General features: G+C 52.9%; 1 protein-coding gene across 3 annotated transcripts in view; it reads right to left on the bottom strand.

Annotated features, from left to right (window-relative positions):
* The window catches only part of ITGA11 (integrin subunit alpha 11), a 51,900-nt gene that overhangs the window by 1,603 nt on the left and 32,536 nt on the right, over window positions 1–17,761 (bottom strand). Inside the window, exons 14-30 of one of the 3 annotated variants that reach the window (XM_075764249.1) lie at window positions 16,693–16,899; window positions 16,106–16,236; window positions 15,421–15,587; window positions 13,929–14,071; window positions 12,680–12,790; window positions 12,376–12,461; window positions 10,802–11,009; window positions 9,019–9,117; window positions 7,569–7,645; window positions 6,798–6,887; window positions 5,392–5,482; window positions 5,142–5,255; window positions 4,236–4,322; window positions 3,893–4,003; window positions 3,347–3,442; window positions 2,846–2,959; window positions 1,493–2,545 (exon numbers count right to left, since the gene is read on the bottom strand). In XM_075764249.1, the coding sequence (XP_075620364.1) occupies window positions 2,468–2,545; window positions 2,846–2,959; window positions 3,347–3,442; window positions 3,893–4,003; window positions 4,236–4,322; window positions 5,142–5,255; window positions 5,392–5,482; window positions 6,798–6,887; window positions 7,569–7,645; window positions 9,019–9,117; window positions 10,802–11,009; window positions 12,376–12,461; window positions 12,680–12,790; window positions 13,929–14,071; window positions 15,421–15,587; window positions 16,106–16,236; window positions 16,693–16,899 (2,010 nt within the window). In that variant the 3' untranslated portion in view covers window positions 1,493–2,467. Of the gene's footprint in view, window positions 1–1,492; window positions 2,546–2,845; window positions 2,960–3,346; window positions 3,443–3,892; window positions 4,004–4,235; window positions 4,323–5,141; window positions 5,256–5,391; window positions 5,483–6,797; window positions 6,888–7,568; window positions 7,646–9,018; window positions 9,118–10,801; window positions 11,010–12,375; window positions 12,462–12,679; window positions 12,791–13,928; window positions 14,072–15,420; window positions 15,588–16,105; window positions 16,237–16,692; window positions 16,900–17,761 lie in introns of those variants that run through there. The other 2 variants (XM_075764250.1, XM_075764251.1) reach the window with 2 other exon arrangements.

A 17,761-nucleotide genomic window follows, 5' to 3' on the forward strand; every position in this document is an offset into this window, starting at 1 on the left:
GGACGGGACGGGTTAGTAGAGCTCGTTTCACCAAGCACGAGTGTGAGAGCGTGAACCGAAGTAACCAGGTAGAGCAGCTCCAACCGCTTTGCCCGCGCTGGTCTGAGTTCAGCCGCTCCGAGCCGTCGGCACAAGCGGCTTTAGCCGGGTTCCCGGTAGCTGCAAACCCCCTTTACCTTTTAACCCGCAGACGGAGCAGCGCCGGTGCCTGGGTTCGGTAAGGAGCAGCCCTTATATACGCCTGTATGTATACACGGGCACGGACGCTTTTTTTTAATGCACGCATACGTAAGCGTATACACACACACATATGTATACACACACACACATATACATCTATCTATATATACACACGCACAGATCCTAGCTGGTGCAGTGTCCCCTGTGACCACAACTTCCCGAAGCTGGAGGCTGGGGATGCTCTTGCTCTCAAAACCACAAACTCTTATATATGTATACCACACCCACTTCTATACATACAGATCTATGTAAATACACATACACACACAAACACGTATACGTAAATGTACATACACAGCCCCAAGCTGGTGCACCATCTTGTCTGTAAGCGTGGCTTCCCAAAGCTAGAGGATACATACACACACACAGACTTATATATATATATATTTAGAGAGCGAGAGTACACAAAAAATGTATACACGCATGCGTGTATGTGCTTATACACGACTCTGGAGCCGGACGGCAGCGGGAGGGCACCCCCTGCAACGTCCCTGCTCCCCACTGAAGGATGCTGCCCAGCCCTTGCTGAGCTTCTCTAGAGCCCGGGCAGGGAGGGTGCTGAGCAGCCTCTCGTCGCACAGCACCAGGGGCTGGGATGCTTTGGGGCGAAGCCTGGAAAAGCAGCCGCCTATTTTGTCCTAGCAATAAAAGGTTGGAAAGACGTTGTCAGTGGTCCTCGTGCAGCCTGCCTAGGTGCTTTCAAGAGCGGTAAGGAAAGTTGGTTGAGCATGAGGAGGGAGAAAAAAAAACCCCAAAAAATCTGCAAAATGGGGTGTCTTTGGGGCCGTGGGAGTGTTGGCAGTGCCAGCGTTGCGCTGGACTCACGGGGCCCTGAGCACCCACCCTGGTACCTGCACCGGGATTTCGGCTCTCCGGGGTAGCCCTGCACCCCAGCCAGACCCCCCGGGACAGCCGAGACCTGAACCCACCAGAAACCGTGACATTAACAACTCCTGTTCAAGTGAGAATGCCAGCAAGGTAAAAAAAAAAAAAAAAAAAAATCACAATTTTTTTTTTTTTTTAACCCTCCCATTTCATACAACGCACGGGGCTGATTCTGCAGCGCATCTTCCTCCGGGCTCACAAAGGGCACCAGCCCTGGCCACTGGTCCTGCCAGACAGCATCCCTTCAAAAACAGGCTGCAAAACACTTGCATCCCACAATAAATAAGTGGAGGAAAAAATCTGAGCCCCGTCCTCCTCCTTCCCCGAGCCGTGGACGTGGGCTAGCACAGAATGGGAGTAGAGGCTATTCGGTTTTAAAATACTGTATTTTTAATCCTTAAAAAATACTAGGACAGTATTTAACAAACTTCATTACACATCTGGCGGACATATGCTTTCTTTTCATCCATAAAATTAATATTAGCATAAATAATTCTGTTATGCAAAAAGAAAGATTTTTGTCAAACAGCACTGATCATCCGGTTTCGCGTGACACCAAGTATGTACAATTATAATACATGTGCGGACTGTTGCTGGACACAAGCTCTTCAAAACTGCTCAGTTTGTAGAAAACACTTCAAACTGGGTTTTGATTTTTTTTTTTTTAATTTTTTGAAAATTTTTTTTTTCTCCTTTGCTTAAACAGGTAAATATTTTTAAAATAAGTATGTACAGCTGGACACTGGAGATTTGCATTAAGGTGCTTTAATTTGCTATCATTTGTATTCAGTGCATTAAGAAAAAAGGCAAATTAAAAATCTCCACCCAATTGCTCTGGTTAGCAAATGCAACGCAGTTTGAGAGCCGCGGCCAGCAAAGCCCCGGGGATTTGCTACAGCTCAGCCTCGGGAATGAGCAATCCGCATTTTTTTTTTTTTTTTTAAATTTTTTTCTTTAAGGATATTATTTTTTAAAGATTTTTTTCGCAGCCCCGTAGTTTGCCCCAAGTTATGGGGCGCGTTGCTTCGGTGGCCCCTCCATCCCCTGCCACCTCTTTGCAAACCCGGTTTGAAGCTCCTCTCGCTGCGGCACAGGGCCACGAGTTGGGGATTTTTTTGGCACGTGTAGGGTTTTGGGGTTTGGGGTTTGTTGGTTTTTTTGGTTTTTTTTTTGCTTTTGGACCTGTTTAGGTGATTTCACACAAAGGGGCGTACTTTTGTCTCGATGCAAACCCCAGCTCAGCACCCAAATCCCTCGGCATGGAGGGAAATCTCTGCTCCGTAACCGGCGAGGGGCTGGGAGGGGGCGCGCGGGGCGGGGGGAGCCGGTGGCCCCGGCAGCATCACTCCAGCCCCTGGGTGCTCTGCTCCCGCTCCCGCTCTGCTGCCCGTCTGCGGCTCCCGCTTTTAAAAAATCCAAGCTGCAGGGATTAAAGAGAAACAAAAGCAAACCCCACCATTACTTCAGCTGATTACTGGGAAGCGTCCGGCTTTTAATGGGACAGCGCCAGGAGGTTTAGACCCCGAATGCGAATAATATGGAAGCGGAATGAGGTTAGAGGAGGTTTGGTTTTTTTTTTTTTTTTTTTTTTTTGCGATTGTTGGTGGTGCCGAGGGGCTCGTGGGGCTGTGGACATGGAGCTGGGGGGGGTCAGGGGGGTCCCTCCATGCACGGGGGTCTCCGCCGAGCCCCCAGCACATCTGGCTTAGGGGCTGCTCACCTTCCAGAGCGCGAGGACGAGCAGGGCCAGGAGCAGGAGACCTCCTAACGTGCTCCCCAGGATGATCCAGATGGGGATCTGTGACTCCTCCGGCTTGGAGATTTCAAACGTTATCTGCAGGGAAAGCACCAAAATACGCTGCTGCCGCTGGGTGCAAGAGCCGGGCAGGCAGGGGATGGGGGGACGGCAGGATGGTGGGGGTGCTGAGCACCTCCCCCGGCTTTGGGAGGGTGCTGGAGCTGCTGGGGAGGAGGCCCCACCCCACACCCTGGCAATATGGCTCAGGTTTTCCCTGCTGAATCCAGTGGTGCCGGGACCGGAGCTGCCCGGCTCCGACCACAGCTGCACCGAGCTGCCCCGGGCTCTGCGGGTGGCTCAGCGTGGGTCGCTCCAGCCCTTCTGCCAGCCACGGGGGTTTTCCTGCTGGGCTCAGAGCAGGGTGTTGCAGCATCCCCAAAGCTGCTGGGTCCGTGTGTGTGACCGTCCTGCCCGGGGGCTCACCTGACGGCTGGGGTCCTCCTCATGGAAGATGAAGGGGCTCCCGAAGCGTCGCTGGAGAGCGGCGTTCGTGGTGAGCTTCAGTGACTTGAACTTCAGCTGCGCAAGGAGATGCTGGACATGAGCATCAGACACGGGAGAGGACCCAGTGCCCTGACCGGGTGCCCCCCGTGGCTTTGCTCCCCACCTCCCCCCAGCTTTGCCTCCGTGCCGGGGATGCTGCATGCTGCATCCGTGGGGGAGGACGATGCCGGGCAGGTAGGGAGTGTGGTTAAGTTACGGCAAACAGGACTGCTTGGGATGAAACGCCCCACAATGAGGTGCTGTGCGGGATGGTGGGTGCACGCACCAATAAAATAAGTGGGCTTTGAAAACAAAAATCACCCCACACATGCCTGGGCTTCCTGGGAGGGAAAGCAATTGTAGGAGAGGAAAAAAAAAAACCCCAAACCAAACAAAAAAAACCAAACCACCTCACGTTTAGTGATGTGAGAGCTCCTTTGGGGAATTTCTCCCCAAAAGCCATGTGTCTGCTTTGGGAGGACTTACTGCTTTCAGAGACTTCATCCACAGATTGCCACGCAAGTGCAAGTTCATCTCCTCGTTGGGGGCTAATTTCACATTGCAGTCGATGGAAATGACGTCAGAGTTGCTGTGGTTCTGCAAGGGGAGCAGTTCGCGCTGTGGGAGCGTCGCTGCTGAGAAGGGGATAAACCCCCCCCCCGCCGGGCCTTTCCCCTGGCACACACCGAGGGGAACGAGATCCAAACCCCGGCGGAGGGGCCACCCGCCCATCCTCCCCCTGGCCGTGGGGCATCTCCATCCCAGGGACTTTCTCACCGGTTTGGTGACCGGGACCAGGGACCAGGATCAGGCCCATGAAGGTACATACCAGGTGGGGGGTGTGGGAGAGGTCCTCCTCGGCAGGCGTCCTCCGGTAGTCAGTGGTGTTTCCCCAGATGTTGCAGGTGGTGTTCTCCTGTGGGAGAAGCCGATCAGATCCGAGCACGGGGATGGGGACCACGGCGGCCACCTCCCCGCATCCTGCTCAGCACCTGCGCTGGTGGAAGCAGGAGGTCCTGGCAGCCCCCCCCAGGCTTTGCTGGTGCTGGGGGCTGAGCTGGGATCGCTGTGGGATGCGGCTGCCACCGCTGCACCACGAGGCTGGAGGAGATCCTGGCCCAAAAGGAGCCTGGCATCCTACTTTAACCAATTCCTGTGTTTTGTGCCTCTCCCCCAGCAACAATCAGCCTGGCAGAGAGCCCCATCCAGGATGGGGTGTGCTGGGGTGTCACAGGGACTTTGCTGGAGCTGGCAATACAAAATGTCCCCATCAAGACCAAATCCATCCGTAAACATGCTGTCTCCTGTGCCGGGGTCTTTCCGTCACCGGCACGTGAACCCCGCACGGCTGCAGGGGCGGCGGGAGGCTCGGGATGCCCCGGGATCTGCTCCCAGCCCTCCCACCGCTGTTACGGGCACTCAAGTGCAGTTCGCCCCACGCACAGCGAATGCTTTCAGGACCCTCAAGAATTCGTTGCATGCTGGAGGGAGGTCTAGCTCAGAGAAATATTTGGACTAAACCCTTTGGCCGCTACCATTTTCCATGTTTCCAGCCAAGCGAATGCAAAAGGCAGAAGCCCAGGCACGAGCCAAGACCGTCCGTGCAGGTGTGAGCGCGGGGCGGGGGGCTGTTTGCAAAAGGATGGGGTGACCCGCCGTGGGGCATCTCCATCCCCACCCCTGGCGCAGGGGGGACCCGCATGTGCTTAGTGGGGATGAACCCCCCCCCTCCTACCTGGTCCGCCACGAATTCGGTCAGGAGCAGGAGGCGGTTGCCCGCGCGGGTGGCCACGGGGACGGTGATCTTGATGGTCATGCCCTCCACGGGGAAGAAGCCCAGGTTCTGTAGCTGCGAGGGCAGAGGACAGGGATGTGCCCAGGGTGCCAGAGTCCCACGGGACGGGGTTGAACAGGGTGACCATGGCACATCCCACCTCTGGCATGGCGTTTGGGGGGGGTCCCTCAGCCAGTTTACCCCTTCTTACCTTAAAGGTGCAACGAAAGGGGGGGCCGATGCTGTCGTATCTCTCCAGGGAGCTGTTTGACCTGATTTCATAGTGGTCCAGGCTTGATGACCTGTCGTGATGAAGGAGAACAAGTCATGAGGAGGGCTCGGAGCAAACAGAGCATGAAGCAGCCCCCAGCATCGGGCTGGGCAGCCCCAGCAGATTCCCTAAGGAGAAGACTTTTGGTCTGTCTGGCCCCATTTTGGATGGAAACCATCGCCTGGCTCCACTTTGTGCAAAAAAAAAGACGGGGGGATTTTCACGCTATTCTGCTTCTGCAGTATTTTCCCTTTCTTTGTAAAATTTTTCTCGCCTTTTTAATATAACAGAAACATCCAAGACCCTGGTCAGCGGTTTGAATGTTGCCTAAATCACAGGAGGTGAATCACGTTTCGCAGCTGGAGAGGAGGGGAAGGAGCCAGGAGCATCCGATGGGTGCCCGTGGGACCCCGGCCGGGAGCACCCATCAGGTGATGGGGATGCATGCTCACCGGCGTCAAGACACTCGGCACGTGGCCCAAACCCCCCAAAACTCTTTGAAATTATTTCCCCCTTTCTTCCTCCCTAAGGTGCCCAAATTTGAATTTTTTGGTGCCGTTACTTTTCCCCCAAGTTCTCCCTTCTCCCCTAAGGGCAATTCTGAGATTTGTTAAATTGGGAATCCCCCTGCTTCCCATAAATTGTAAGTATCAAAGCGGTTTTATTTGCAGTGCCCTGCTGCCTCTAGTGTAAAAAAAAAAAAAATAAAAAATGACTGAAGGTCTTCAAAATCTGCTAAGAATTACGGCAAGCGGTGCCAGGGAACGTGCTTCTGGGGTCCACATTTTTTTCTTATAGTCGGGTTAATAAATTATCATCCGTGCCTTAGCTCCCTGCTCTCCTTGGACCGAGGACTCTCTGCTCTAGTTACTGTTGATGCTCAAACCCTTCCACACGCATCCCTCAGCTGAGCTTCTGGTGAGATGATTTTTTTTTAGTGGGATGGCTACCGGCCCAGACACTGGCTAGTAGCACATGTTATGAACATTATTACCTACTATAAGTACTTTTTCCCCTTAAAAAAAAATTGCCCTCACACATATTTAATAAGATCTGAGCATTTAAGCACTATGAACGCGCAGCACCTCGCTGCTTCTTGCTGTTGATTTTTATAAGGACCCACTGAGCGTGTGATGTGCAGCGCCGAGGAATCACTGCAGAGTGATTTTATGGTTCCTTCAGCCCCTTTTCTAAACCGAACCCAAATCCCCCAAATTAAAGCCCAATTTACACGGGGCTCTGTTTGAACGCAGCTCCCTTGGGGCCAGCACTGATTTTCCTGAAGGACACCCTGCAAGCCGTGTCCCCCCCCCCCCAAAAGCTGCGTCCCCTTCCCAAACATGCACCTGGTGAAGAGCAGGTCGGCTTCGTACTTCAGGTGAAAATTCAGGTGGGCGAAGTTGTCCTCCTTGGTGCTCTCCTTCTCCTCGCTGTCGCTGAAACAGCAGCAGGGCAAGCAGGGGGTGAGGCAGGAGCCGACTCCCCTCTGATTTTTTTTTGGGGGGGTCATAGCTTGCAGGTGGGGAACGACTGAAATTTTGCTTTTTTTGGCCAAAGTGTAAAGAAAAACAATTTTATTCTGTAACTTCTATTAGCCCAAGGCCATAAAAGCAGATCATTTGGAGAGAGCAGCCTTAAAGTGGTGTAGCAGCCCCGGCAGAGCGAATCCTCTGAATGATGAAAATGAAAAATATCCTCATGAGATTTCAGTCAGCTGTCAGAAAATTTTACCTGTGCAGGCTAAGTGAGCAAGGAGAATTTTGCAAAGCTGTTAGGAGATATTTTTTCCTGGGAGTATTTGCAGTTGTGAAGGCGGGTGAGAAAGCAGCGGTGGCCGAGACCTGTTCTGCTCAGTGCAGAACCTGGCAGCGACTGCACAGCCTCCACATATATGGGAAAATGATGGATATAAATATATAGATCAATAAGAATAGCCTGGTCTGTGAATACAGGGCTGCACACTCTGTAGTAACCCATGGCAATCAGGTTTCCTTGTGGTTATTCCCCGAGTAAAGCCTCCAGCATCACCTACAGCTACGGAAGAAGGAAACCCAATGCAAGCAGGCAACGTCCCGCTGACCTCGCAAACGCGTGCAAGGGAGAAAGCAACCATTAACCTGTTGGCGATCAAGTAGATCTCCATGTTTTGAAGGAAAATCGACTTGCTGAATTCAAAATCCAGGCGAAAAGCTACCTGTGGAGGTTGGAAACAGATTGGAGAAAAGATTAGGGGGTGGGTGAAAAACCCCCAAGTGCTGGCCAGGAGTGAGAGCATCCCCCTGATCCCATCGCGAGATGCTGCTGGACTTTGGGCAGAGAGCCTCGGCTTTCCAGGGAGAGAAGAGACCACGCTGGGGATTTGCAGGATTTGCTCTCAGCCCTGCACACTGCAGTTTTGTTGTTGTTGTTGGTTTTTTGTTTTTTTTTTCTTTTTCTGAGATTGGAAAAGCGAGCAGCCCCCTCTTTGGAAAAGAAACCCTCCGGGGGACCTGCAGCGAGAGGCCGCTCACTCCCATCTGCGGCACGGGGTCGGCTGGCGGGGGAAGGCAGCCGGAGAGCGGCCAACAACAATAAAATGTGATAAATGTCACATCTGCAAGAGCTGTGGCAATGACCTCAAACTGTCTGGGACTGCACAGCTGAGTATAATATTAAAGCTCCTGCTGCTCTTGGGCCAAATTTCCATTTCCAGCTTGTCTTTGTTTTGGCAGGACCTGGACTACCTGATGCCACGCAGATGCATTCTCAGCCCCCGTAGGTCATGGGGAGTCGGGCTGCTGCGCTCTCGTGTACGGCCACAGGCATCCGAGAGGGCTTTTTTGGGAGCTTTAAAGCCTAGCGAGGTGCCTGGAGCTCATCCCTCATTATCAAGCTTCCGACAAGGAAAGGCTTCAGACGGGTACAGCAGTTGGAAAGATTTTATCTTTAGATCCCACTTGTATTTGCTCCTTTTCCCCCACGGGGGTGCAGGTGGGATTTCCCACCGAGTCCCGGTGATTGCAGAGAGCGGCATCGCCTCGCTTCTGCTTCCCCACCTTAATGCCGCATGTAAGATTTGCAAATAAAGGGGTTTATGGCATATAAAAAATGGTGCTCGCTGGACCTGGGCTTACACCCAGCGCTGGGAACCGTTGTGAGCTGGAGGCTGGAGGATGCCACCAGCCCAGGGGGGCTTGGACGGGCTCGGAGGGGGACCTCAAGGGACCCTGGTTGTTCAGAGCAAGGAAAATCTCTCAGGCAGGGAAGGGTGCCTCGTCCCGTGAGAAAGGAGCCTGGGAAAGTCACCATGAGTGTTTTGAAGCCAATGTTAAATTGCTCCAAAGGACTGGGAGGAGCTGGCTTTGATTTTGGTGCTCTCCTAGCATCAAGGCAGCGTCCTAACCATCCCAGCTCCCCTGTAATGCCTTTCAAACACCAGCAATGGACAGAAAAAGGGAAGAAACCATGTGTTTATCTTTAAAAAGCCTGTCCAAAGCCATCCAGCCCAAAGATGGGGGGGCCGTGCTGGGGGCAGAGGGCTCCTGTCCCACAGGCGAAGCCTCACTTTGGGGGAGGGAATAGCTTTACCTTGGCCTTGGCTCGGAAGAATGGGTAGCTCACGTTGCACACTTTCTTGTTGGGGTGCTTGTCTTCGGTCATGCAGTCGATATTGATGTCCGTGTCATCCTAAAATGGGGCACGACGTGTCCATGACACCGGGCACGAGCCCCATGGCCTGGCTCTTTATGAAAGCAGCAAACACACCCGTGGGGCTCAAAACAGGCTTTAACGTTTGGAAAAACCAAACCAACCAACCAACGAACCCTTCTGCTTGCTGCAGGCTGGGATTCCTTCCCATGCAGCTGAATTTCTAAGGCCATTCCTGGAGAGGGGCATTTCCAGCAAGTGGCTTCCAGCCTTCTGATTTAAAACCTCTTTAGAAATTTAACTACAGCGATGAATGAATAAACCAGATGATTATTCTTGGCACTATAATTGGGAAGAAGGATATTTTTCTGTGATGAGGAGTGACAGGGAAGCATCAAGAGATAACACGAACTATGATTCTGCATGGCCACCAGCTAAGGAGTAATATTCCATGTGCTCATCTCGACAATCAGGTTCCTGCTGCTTGAACACCTTCCAGCTCACCAGCTGGGCTGGGGAAGCTCCTGCCCACCGCAAAGCCCAAGTGCGGGCTGGGGTGGGATGGGACACTGACCCTGTTCTTCCTGTAGTAACCCTACAAGAGGTTGTAGCCTGGTTGTACGCAGGCGTCCATCCTCACCACGAGATGATGAGCTATTCTAGTTCTTGGCCATGTGTTAGACCCCATAAGGGTGTCAGTTCGAGCTGCTGCCACCAGGCAAGTCCTAGCCAGGAGCTGAAACAACCCAGCACCAGTGGCAGGGAAAATGCCTTGGCAGCCATCAGCAACAGCCCAGAGCTTTCTCCCACTCATCTCCTGAGATTACAGACTTTCTGGGGCACGGCTACTTTTTATTTGGGTCTCTGTACAGTCTCTGACACAACCATCCATCCCTTCCAGTTGGCAATTTGCTTATTTATAAGGAGCGGCAGCCAGCAACCCGTTAGCAGAGTGATGCTTCTATAACCAGCAACAAACATTTCCTGCAACCGCCGCTGCATGGTGCTTTCTGTTACCGAGCATCGTAGGGTTTTTCCCCTCACTTAATTTGGAGTAATATCTCAGAAAATGCATTTTTCTTATTTTGTGGGCAACATGCCCCACAATTTTCCCTTGGCATGGCTTGTAGAAAAACAAACGCAGGACATGGGATCTGCGGGCGGGTATGAAGTCATTGGGGGGGATGAGGGAGGGCTCAGCAGCATCAGCATATTTCCCAAACCTCGCTGGGAAAAGGGAGGAGTCACACCCAGACTGGGAGAGTAGTGGGGGTGAAATATCGGGGAGTGGATGGGGCACAACGGGCTCATCCAGGGGACAGCCGTAGGGAAGTGGCATCGCCGGGCTCGATGCTGAGCTGTGGCCACGTTCCCGTTATCAGCCCGTACTTCCAGGAGTTATATCTCAGCTGCAAAAATTCATCCCTGACGGGAACTTGGCCATGTGCAGCAAGTATTTTTAAACTATTGGAGTAGAAAAATAAAGAGGGAAATAATTTCATGTGCATTTGACCTTCTTTCAAGCTCTTAAAATTCAAACGTTTTTGTATTTCCAAAATAAAGAGCTGAAAGGGCCTCAAGTGCTTAGAAACTAAGCCCATAAACATGCCTGATTTATGAGGGATGGAGACATTTTTGGGCTCTGGTTTAAGACACGGCTTTCTCATCCATCCGGGATTAGAAGCGCCTCTGGAAAGCCCTGGATCTCCCCCGGCAGCCTCACCTTGGGGATCAAGCTGGCGAACTGGAGGTTTCTGGAGAAGGAGATGTTGAGGACCGTGCTGTAGGCGTTTTCACCCCGGTTCTCCAGCGTCGCCTCCACCGCCACCCTCCTCCTGCTGCTCTCGATGACGAAGACGGAGGTGTCGAAGGAGAGGGTGAAGGCTGAGCAGTCCGGCGGTGCCCTCCGCAGCGCCCGCCGGCAGTACTCCCTGCAAGAGGAGGGCAGCGGTGCAGGCAAGAGCTGCCTGCAGCACCGCGCCAAGACCCAGCCCCAGGAATTTTATCTGCACGGTGCATAGGATAGCGCAAGGAAACCCCTGTTCTCCCTCCGTCGTGCTGCGCTGCTATGGAAAGAGGAATCACAAATTCTGCCCGTGGACCATCATTTTGCTTACGATTTTTGGCTAACGGTGCCTAGTTTTCTCAGCCCCAGTTAGGAGCCCTTAATACAGCTGGGATGTAAGGAAAAAATAGATCCCACATCGTTAGCACAGGGTAAAGCCGGCATTTAGTCTCAGCCTGGCCGAGATCTACCTCGCAGTAAGTTTACCGGCACAAACTTGGCAATGGCAAGGTCTACTTTTACAGACTTGATGGGTGTTTGGGCATTTATTTTCTTTATGCAAAATAAAAAAGGAAAGGAAAATGTAGGATGATGCCACCTTCAGAGCCACCTTCGGCCTCTGACGGCAGAGCAGCCAGGGCCCCGGTTTGAAGGAATAGCTCTATTCCAGCACGTCACCCCAAAGGTGGTTTTCTCAGCAGAAATCACCTCCACATCAGCTGCTCTTGCAGGGCACGGGCCGGTGCCCACTGATGCCATCAGGAAAGCTCCACAGGCTTCAGGAGGAACTGGACTAGAAGTCTGGCACCCTGGTAGACCCTGGGGTCTGCCCATGATTGTTTGTAGGACTCCAGCCACTAAGATCCATAAATAATCCCCTACCTACAGCTCACTTCAACCTCCGGCAGCGTAGCCCAGAACCAGTCATGCCCTGGGTTGCAGCCTCAGGACCAAGAGCTTTACAGGAGACAGAGCAATAAACGCTGAATTACGGGATACAAGTGATCCCCAGGTAGCAGCACTGGCCATGAGCTCGGTCCAGATCCCACTGCCATTGTCGGGAGGCAGAAGTTCAGGCTCCTGTGCTCCTAGATAACCTTAAAAAGCTCTTTAAGTGATCAGATGTAGCGTATAATTATTTCTGCTGCGTGAGTCAAGCCTGTAATTGCCAAGCGGGTAATGCCAGCCTTGCATTTATTCCCCCCTGTTATTTACTGATTTGTCTCCCTGGGGCTCATCACCATGGCATCAAATATTAGTTGTTTTGTGGATTCCCTGAAAAACCACTGATTCATTCCAGGCAGGGAGCAGGCAGAGGCTCAGAGACACGCTACGAGCAGAGGTGCCGAGGAGCACCTCGTGGTGACGTTGGATGAACCTGGTGGTGACGTTGGATGAAGGACCAGCTGCGATGCCAGAATCTATGGAGCATGGGTTGGGATAGGTTTTGGAGCCCCGCCCCCTGCCTTTTGTGATACTGGTTGGGAGGATGCTCTGAGCGACCTACTCACATGGCACTGGGCACATCACTTCTGGCATCCAGGACCAGATCAGGGACGCAGTGCTCATCTTCATTGCACCCATTCCAGAAAGGGACCTGAGAAGGATGACAAGAGCAGCTCGGTGATGCTTCAAGCCCCAGGTTGTACTCCAAGGAGATGGGACATGGGTGGTGATCCCAGGCTGCAGTGAATGCCAACACATTGCTATCACGGGAGGGTCCAGTGATAAAGCAGCAAGTGTTACGTCCAGAGATAAATCTGCTGACCAAATGCCTGATAAAAGGCACCCTGGGAGGTCGGTGCCGCTACCTACCGAGACCTTGAGCGAGGTGGGCCAGCCATCGTCCAGCATGGGGCCATTCTCGGGGTGCTCCAGCTCGTAGTCGATGGAGAACGTCACCGGCTTCACATAGTCAGCGGTGTCCTGTGGTGGACAGAGAACATCGTTGAGAAGGACCGGGCTCCTGCTCGTGAAGGGGCAGCATCAGAAAGCAAGGTAAGGCAGAACTACAGGCACGTGTGATTATTTTATATAGTAAAAGCTTTACAATATAGTATACTTGGTGTGTAATCATCCTGTCTCTCCAGCTAACCCTTACCTCGGGACAGGGACAACCCCAGCTCAGCGGTGCTACTCAACACCCGTCTGCTGGTGTGGGAAATGCTTCACCCTGGAGACGCTGGCTCCAAAAGATGGATGCTCTGGGGGACTGACCCCGAGCCAGGCTCCCAGGGGGGACAGAGCTGTCCTGTAACATTTACCTGGGGCTTGTCTGGCCAGTAGCAAAGCTACACCTTTCCTGCAGCTCTGTGAGCTCTTCCCATACATTGCCCCAGCCACACGAGGTGCGGTTAGATGCTCTGAAGTGAGATGCTTCTTGACCTAATGCTCCATCTCGAGCTCCAGACTCAAATTTCCCAGAAGTTCACGGCAGTTCAGGCCGGGGCTTGGGGCCGGGCCAGTCTGGCAGCTTGGCTTTCCCTGGCCTCTGCAATATTCTCATCATTCACTGGGAATGTTTGATTTTGGCCAGGTTTGTGCATCAGCTGTTCCCTGCGAGTGATGCAGAGGGTTTTGCTGGCTCCTGTACCTGGGGAGGGGGACTCTGATGGTCAGAGGGGTACGGACGGTGAGAGTGCCAGGGACTGGCACGGAGGCATTTGGTTCCCGATGGAAAAAAATGAGTTGTCACTGATTTTGGAGCAGGAGGACCAGCCTGACCCGGGTGTCAGGAGTGCACGCCCTCCCCCAGGGCATGGCTAGCAGCTCGCAGAAAGGAGCACAGTGCAAGCTGGGGATGCAGTGAAGTCAGTGCTTGGGGACCCAGCAGCTGCTGCGTGCCGGCAGATCCATCCCTGACCACATCAAACCCAGCCTGAAAAAATTTGAGCTGGAGAATGAGGCTCATTTCCAGCCCCATGAAGCCTTTGAGGCTCCTCCGACCGCATCCCGGCGCGTCGCTGTTTCGCACAAGGGGGAGAGCATCTTTGCTCGGGCGGCTCGCTCTGCCCCCAGGGCTGGCAGAGGAGGAGACCCCAGCTTTGTCCTCCTTCACACTCACCAAGACGTGGAACTGGAGCCTGTCGCAGTGCTCCTGCCCGGCGAGCAGCACCAGCCCCTTCTGCGTGTGCCGCTCTCCGCTCTCGTCCAGGTGAGCCCGCGGCGTGTACCTGCGCTCGTCGATGGTGGCATTGTACCGCAGTGCTGGAAGGAGAGCAGCGCCGTCAGGGCTTCTCCCCGGGGTTATGCTCGCTATATAGCAACACCAGGTCAGAAATGGGCTTTTGTGCACTCAAACCCTTATCGTCCCACTGGGAGGAGCGTGGCAGGGAGAACTCTAAGGGAAAAATCGGGATAATTGGGCTATACAGTTGTTGTTGCCTGTTTCTAACAGACATTTCTTTTGGGCAGAGCGTCCACTCTCCAAGTCAAATGAGGAACTTTAAAAATGCATTGGTACAAGGTATTGAGTAAAATCTGTGCAGGATATATAACTATTCGCCTTTTATACATTCACATGCTGGCCAGTATCAGTTCTGGAGGTATTGTACCCCGAAGAACTCTCCTCTCCTAGGTGCTTTACCGGAGATCATTTGCTTCCCGCAGTGCCGTCAAAAAGAAACCAAAAGTTCCAAACCCGATGCCAGGCAGGGGGAGATTTGTACCCACTACACTGATGTGATGCAAAAATGTACATCAGCAAAGAGCAACCAGGAGCCCCCAACATGCACTGTCCATAGGGGGGCTCTTCTGGGTAGAAATAAGTGTAAAATTAAACAAATAAAGAAAACCTCACTCAGCTTTTTGTCCTGCGAGCTCCACAGTTATACTAGGGAGGAGGAAAACACTAGATGTGACAGAACAAATAAAAATTCTTGCTCTAGGGGATGGGATGTTTTTCCTTTGGCTTCGCTCGGGACCTGATTTCCCTCTGACAGCGTTTGCTGCCGGGTTGCTGGGGGCTGAGCTGCCATTGCTTCCCCCCCGCTCCAGCTGAGTCACGGGCATCTGTCGGGTAGACTCGGGGTCACAGCAACATGCAAGGGTTTAATAGCAGAGCTGGCCAATAACTTCACAGAGCTTCCCCGGGATATTAGGGAAATATGCACATATGGTCAGCAGATGTGTCGTGCCCCTGCAGCAGGGAGGATGGATGAGCTCTGCGGGACATGATCCGGGAACATCCTCTCCTGTCCCGCTGGTCGGCGAGGTGGTGGTGACATCCCCGTCACACGTACCACGGCAAGGCAGGCTGCAGGAGAGCTTGGCCCCAGGGCACAGGCGAGAGAAGAGGTTAAACACGGGTAAGGTTGTGTCCTCGGGGTGTTTCTTGGCACTGCTTAACAGCAGAGCCACCGTCCCTGCTACATCAGCCAGCACAGGGACAAATTTGTGGGTAAAAAGGGATGTGGCAGATGGCAATGTGCATTCTTCTAGACATGCCAAGCTCCTGGATGGTTTCTCTTGGCCGAAGCTGGGTGTTCCCTCAGGGCTGGAGACCTAAATAACACATGAATTGGGGTTTTTGTTGCGTGAGCAGCCATGCCGCTTACCCACGCTGGCCGTCTGGAAGTGAGCTGAGAGGAAGACGGCGGTGAAGCAGACGAAGGCCGACATGCAGGTGGCATCCTTCCCGTTCCGCTTGCAGTCCTTGGTGAAGATGTTGATTTTGGAGGGCTCGAAGTGGATGCTGGCATTGATCTGAACCACGCTGCGGGACCTGCGGGGTGAGCAAGGGTTGGGAGATGTGCTGGGGCACAGGGTGCACGCAGACATATGCAGCAGCCTCCAAAACTCTCCCGCACCTCCCGATCCACCTTTTTCACACCTTTTCACCCATTTTCTCAACATTGAGGCAGACCCCAGAGTGGCCCATTTCTGCAGGGCACAGCTACCCTCCATCCTAACAGCTTCGAGGCACTTTCCAAACATTAATCAATATTTGCAAATATTAAATTGCTCTTATTAAATTAGACCGGAGGGAGCCTGGGCAAATCACCACAAATCAATGAGCTGGTTTGAAACTCCTGGGGAACTAATGATGAAATTCAATGCAAAACCAACTGTGACATCCTTCTAGGGCCCAACGGCATTGAAATCCCACAGCCCCCCCGGACAAGGGGTCATTATTGTGGAAAGATGGGTCAGATTGCTGGAAGTTCAGTTTTCCCTCAAAAAATGTCAGTGTATTGCAATGAGCTTTGGGCAGAGGAGAGTGCCAAACGAGATACAGCTAACCACAACAGCACAGCGTTCCCCAGAGAGCCGACAGCCAAGTCTACGAGCCCATCTTCGTTCATGTCCAACTGTCCGTGGATGCTGCATCCGAAGTACATCAGGCCTGGTGCGAGGTCCGCAGCTGCTATCCGCTGAAAGGAAAGGGGAGAATCCAGCCTGGTTTCCAGCAGGAGCATCCCTGCCTGCCAAGGAGGAGTTTGCCACGCTGACCTCCATCATGCTACTGAAGTGATTGCACCAAACATAATTTTCCAAGGAATGAGAGCAGTTTCTCCTCAAAGACACCATCCAGAGATTTTGGCTGAATTTACTCTGCACATTTACTATTTCTCACAAGCGTGAGAAGTATTTTATCTATGGTAATCCATTGCACTGAGGGCTAAGCGTTGCCCCTAATTTCAAGCGTGTTTTCCATATCCTACATTTACTTTGTCTTGGACCCCTCACAAGAGAACACGTCTGGCAATAATAATTAACAATACAATACTGTGTGTGAATTCATTGTGCTTTATCAATCCTTAAAATGGGCACAAATGACATTTATTCTCATGAAGGACGAGGACAACTGAAGCACCCAAGAGCCATACCTGCTTGTACTTCTTCAGGATGGTATCTTTGAAGCCAAGGAAGATGTATATCGCTCCTTGATGCTCATCCTCCAAAGGTGCCCCGACGACAAGGTCATTGTAGGAGTCCTGGTTGAGGTCCGGCACGGCGGCGATGCAGGAGCCAAAGCGGGAGTTCTGGTAGCTCTGCAGATCTACGAGGGCACCACTGGAAACGAAGCGGTTCTGCTGGGCCAGCCAAAGAGAAAAGGTAAAAAACTCCCCCCCAAAAAACATCAGCAGCAAGTGTGACAAGAGGAGAAAACCCTCAAAGGCAAACAAACAAGATGCAGTGATGTGGGAGCAGTTCCTCTACGGAAGGAGGGGAGAGCCCTCCTGGGGCGGTGGATGAGCCCCGTGCCAGCCCCACACCTGCTTTGCCTTCCTTTTTGCTATAAAACTTCCTTTTTGCTATAAAATAGCAACCTACATAAATAATGGCATAAAAAGCTGTGCTTTAGATATGGGGAGTCCCAGTGCTGCTGGCAGGCTCTGCAGCCTCAGATGTAGAGCATGACCTGCTTGCTGCCCTGTGCGCCCCTGAAGCCTGATGGATTTGGCTCAGAAACCTCATTTTGAGCCAGATCTGAGGGTGGCAGGAAAGCTGGTCCTGCCCCAGAGCACTGCTGGGCGCCAGGGCAGGGCACGGGGGTGGCACACATCCCGTCTGTGCCCTGAAGCGATGGTGGAGGGACCGACCTTGCTGCTCCCCACAACCCCATGGCTGCCCCAGCCTCCGGGCAGGAAGGTGCCCTTGGAGGGAATGGTTTTGGGGGAGGCAAAGTGGATGGGCACTGTTTCTCTGGAGAGACACCCATATTGCAAAGATCTGAACTTGCACCCTGCGCATCACCTCCTCGGGGCTGGGAAGCTCGCCCGGACGGGAGCAGCAAAGTCTCGAGACGAGGCGGCTCTGCTCCAGCACAGGCTGGACTTCCTTCACTGGCAGCGAGCAAACCCCCGAGATTGTTTATAAACAAGGAAAACATGCAAATCCTCCTCGAGCCTTGCAGCAGCCGAAACAGCGAGGCGCTGCCAAACTCTTCTGCCT

This window comes from Balearica regulorum, chromosome 12 (assembly GCF_011004875.1).
Source record: "Balearica regulorum gibbericeps isolate bBalReg1 chromosome 12, bBalReg1.pri, whole genome shotgun sequence".
Lineage (NCBI taxonomy): Eukaryota > Metazoa > Chordata > Aves > Gruiformes > Gruidae > Balearica > Balearica regulorum.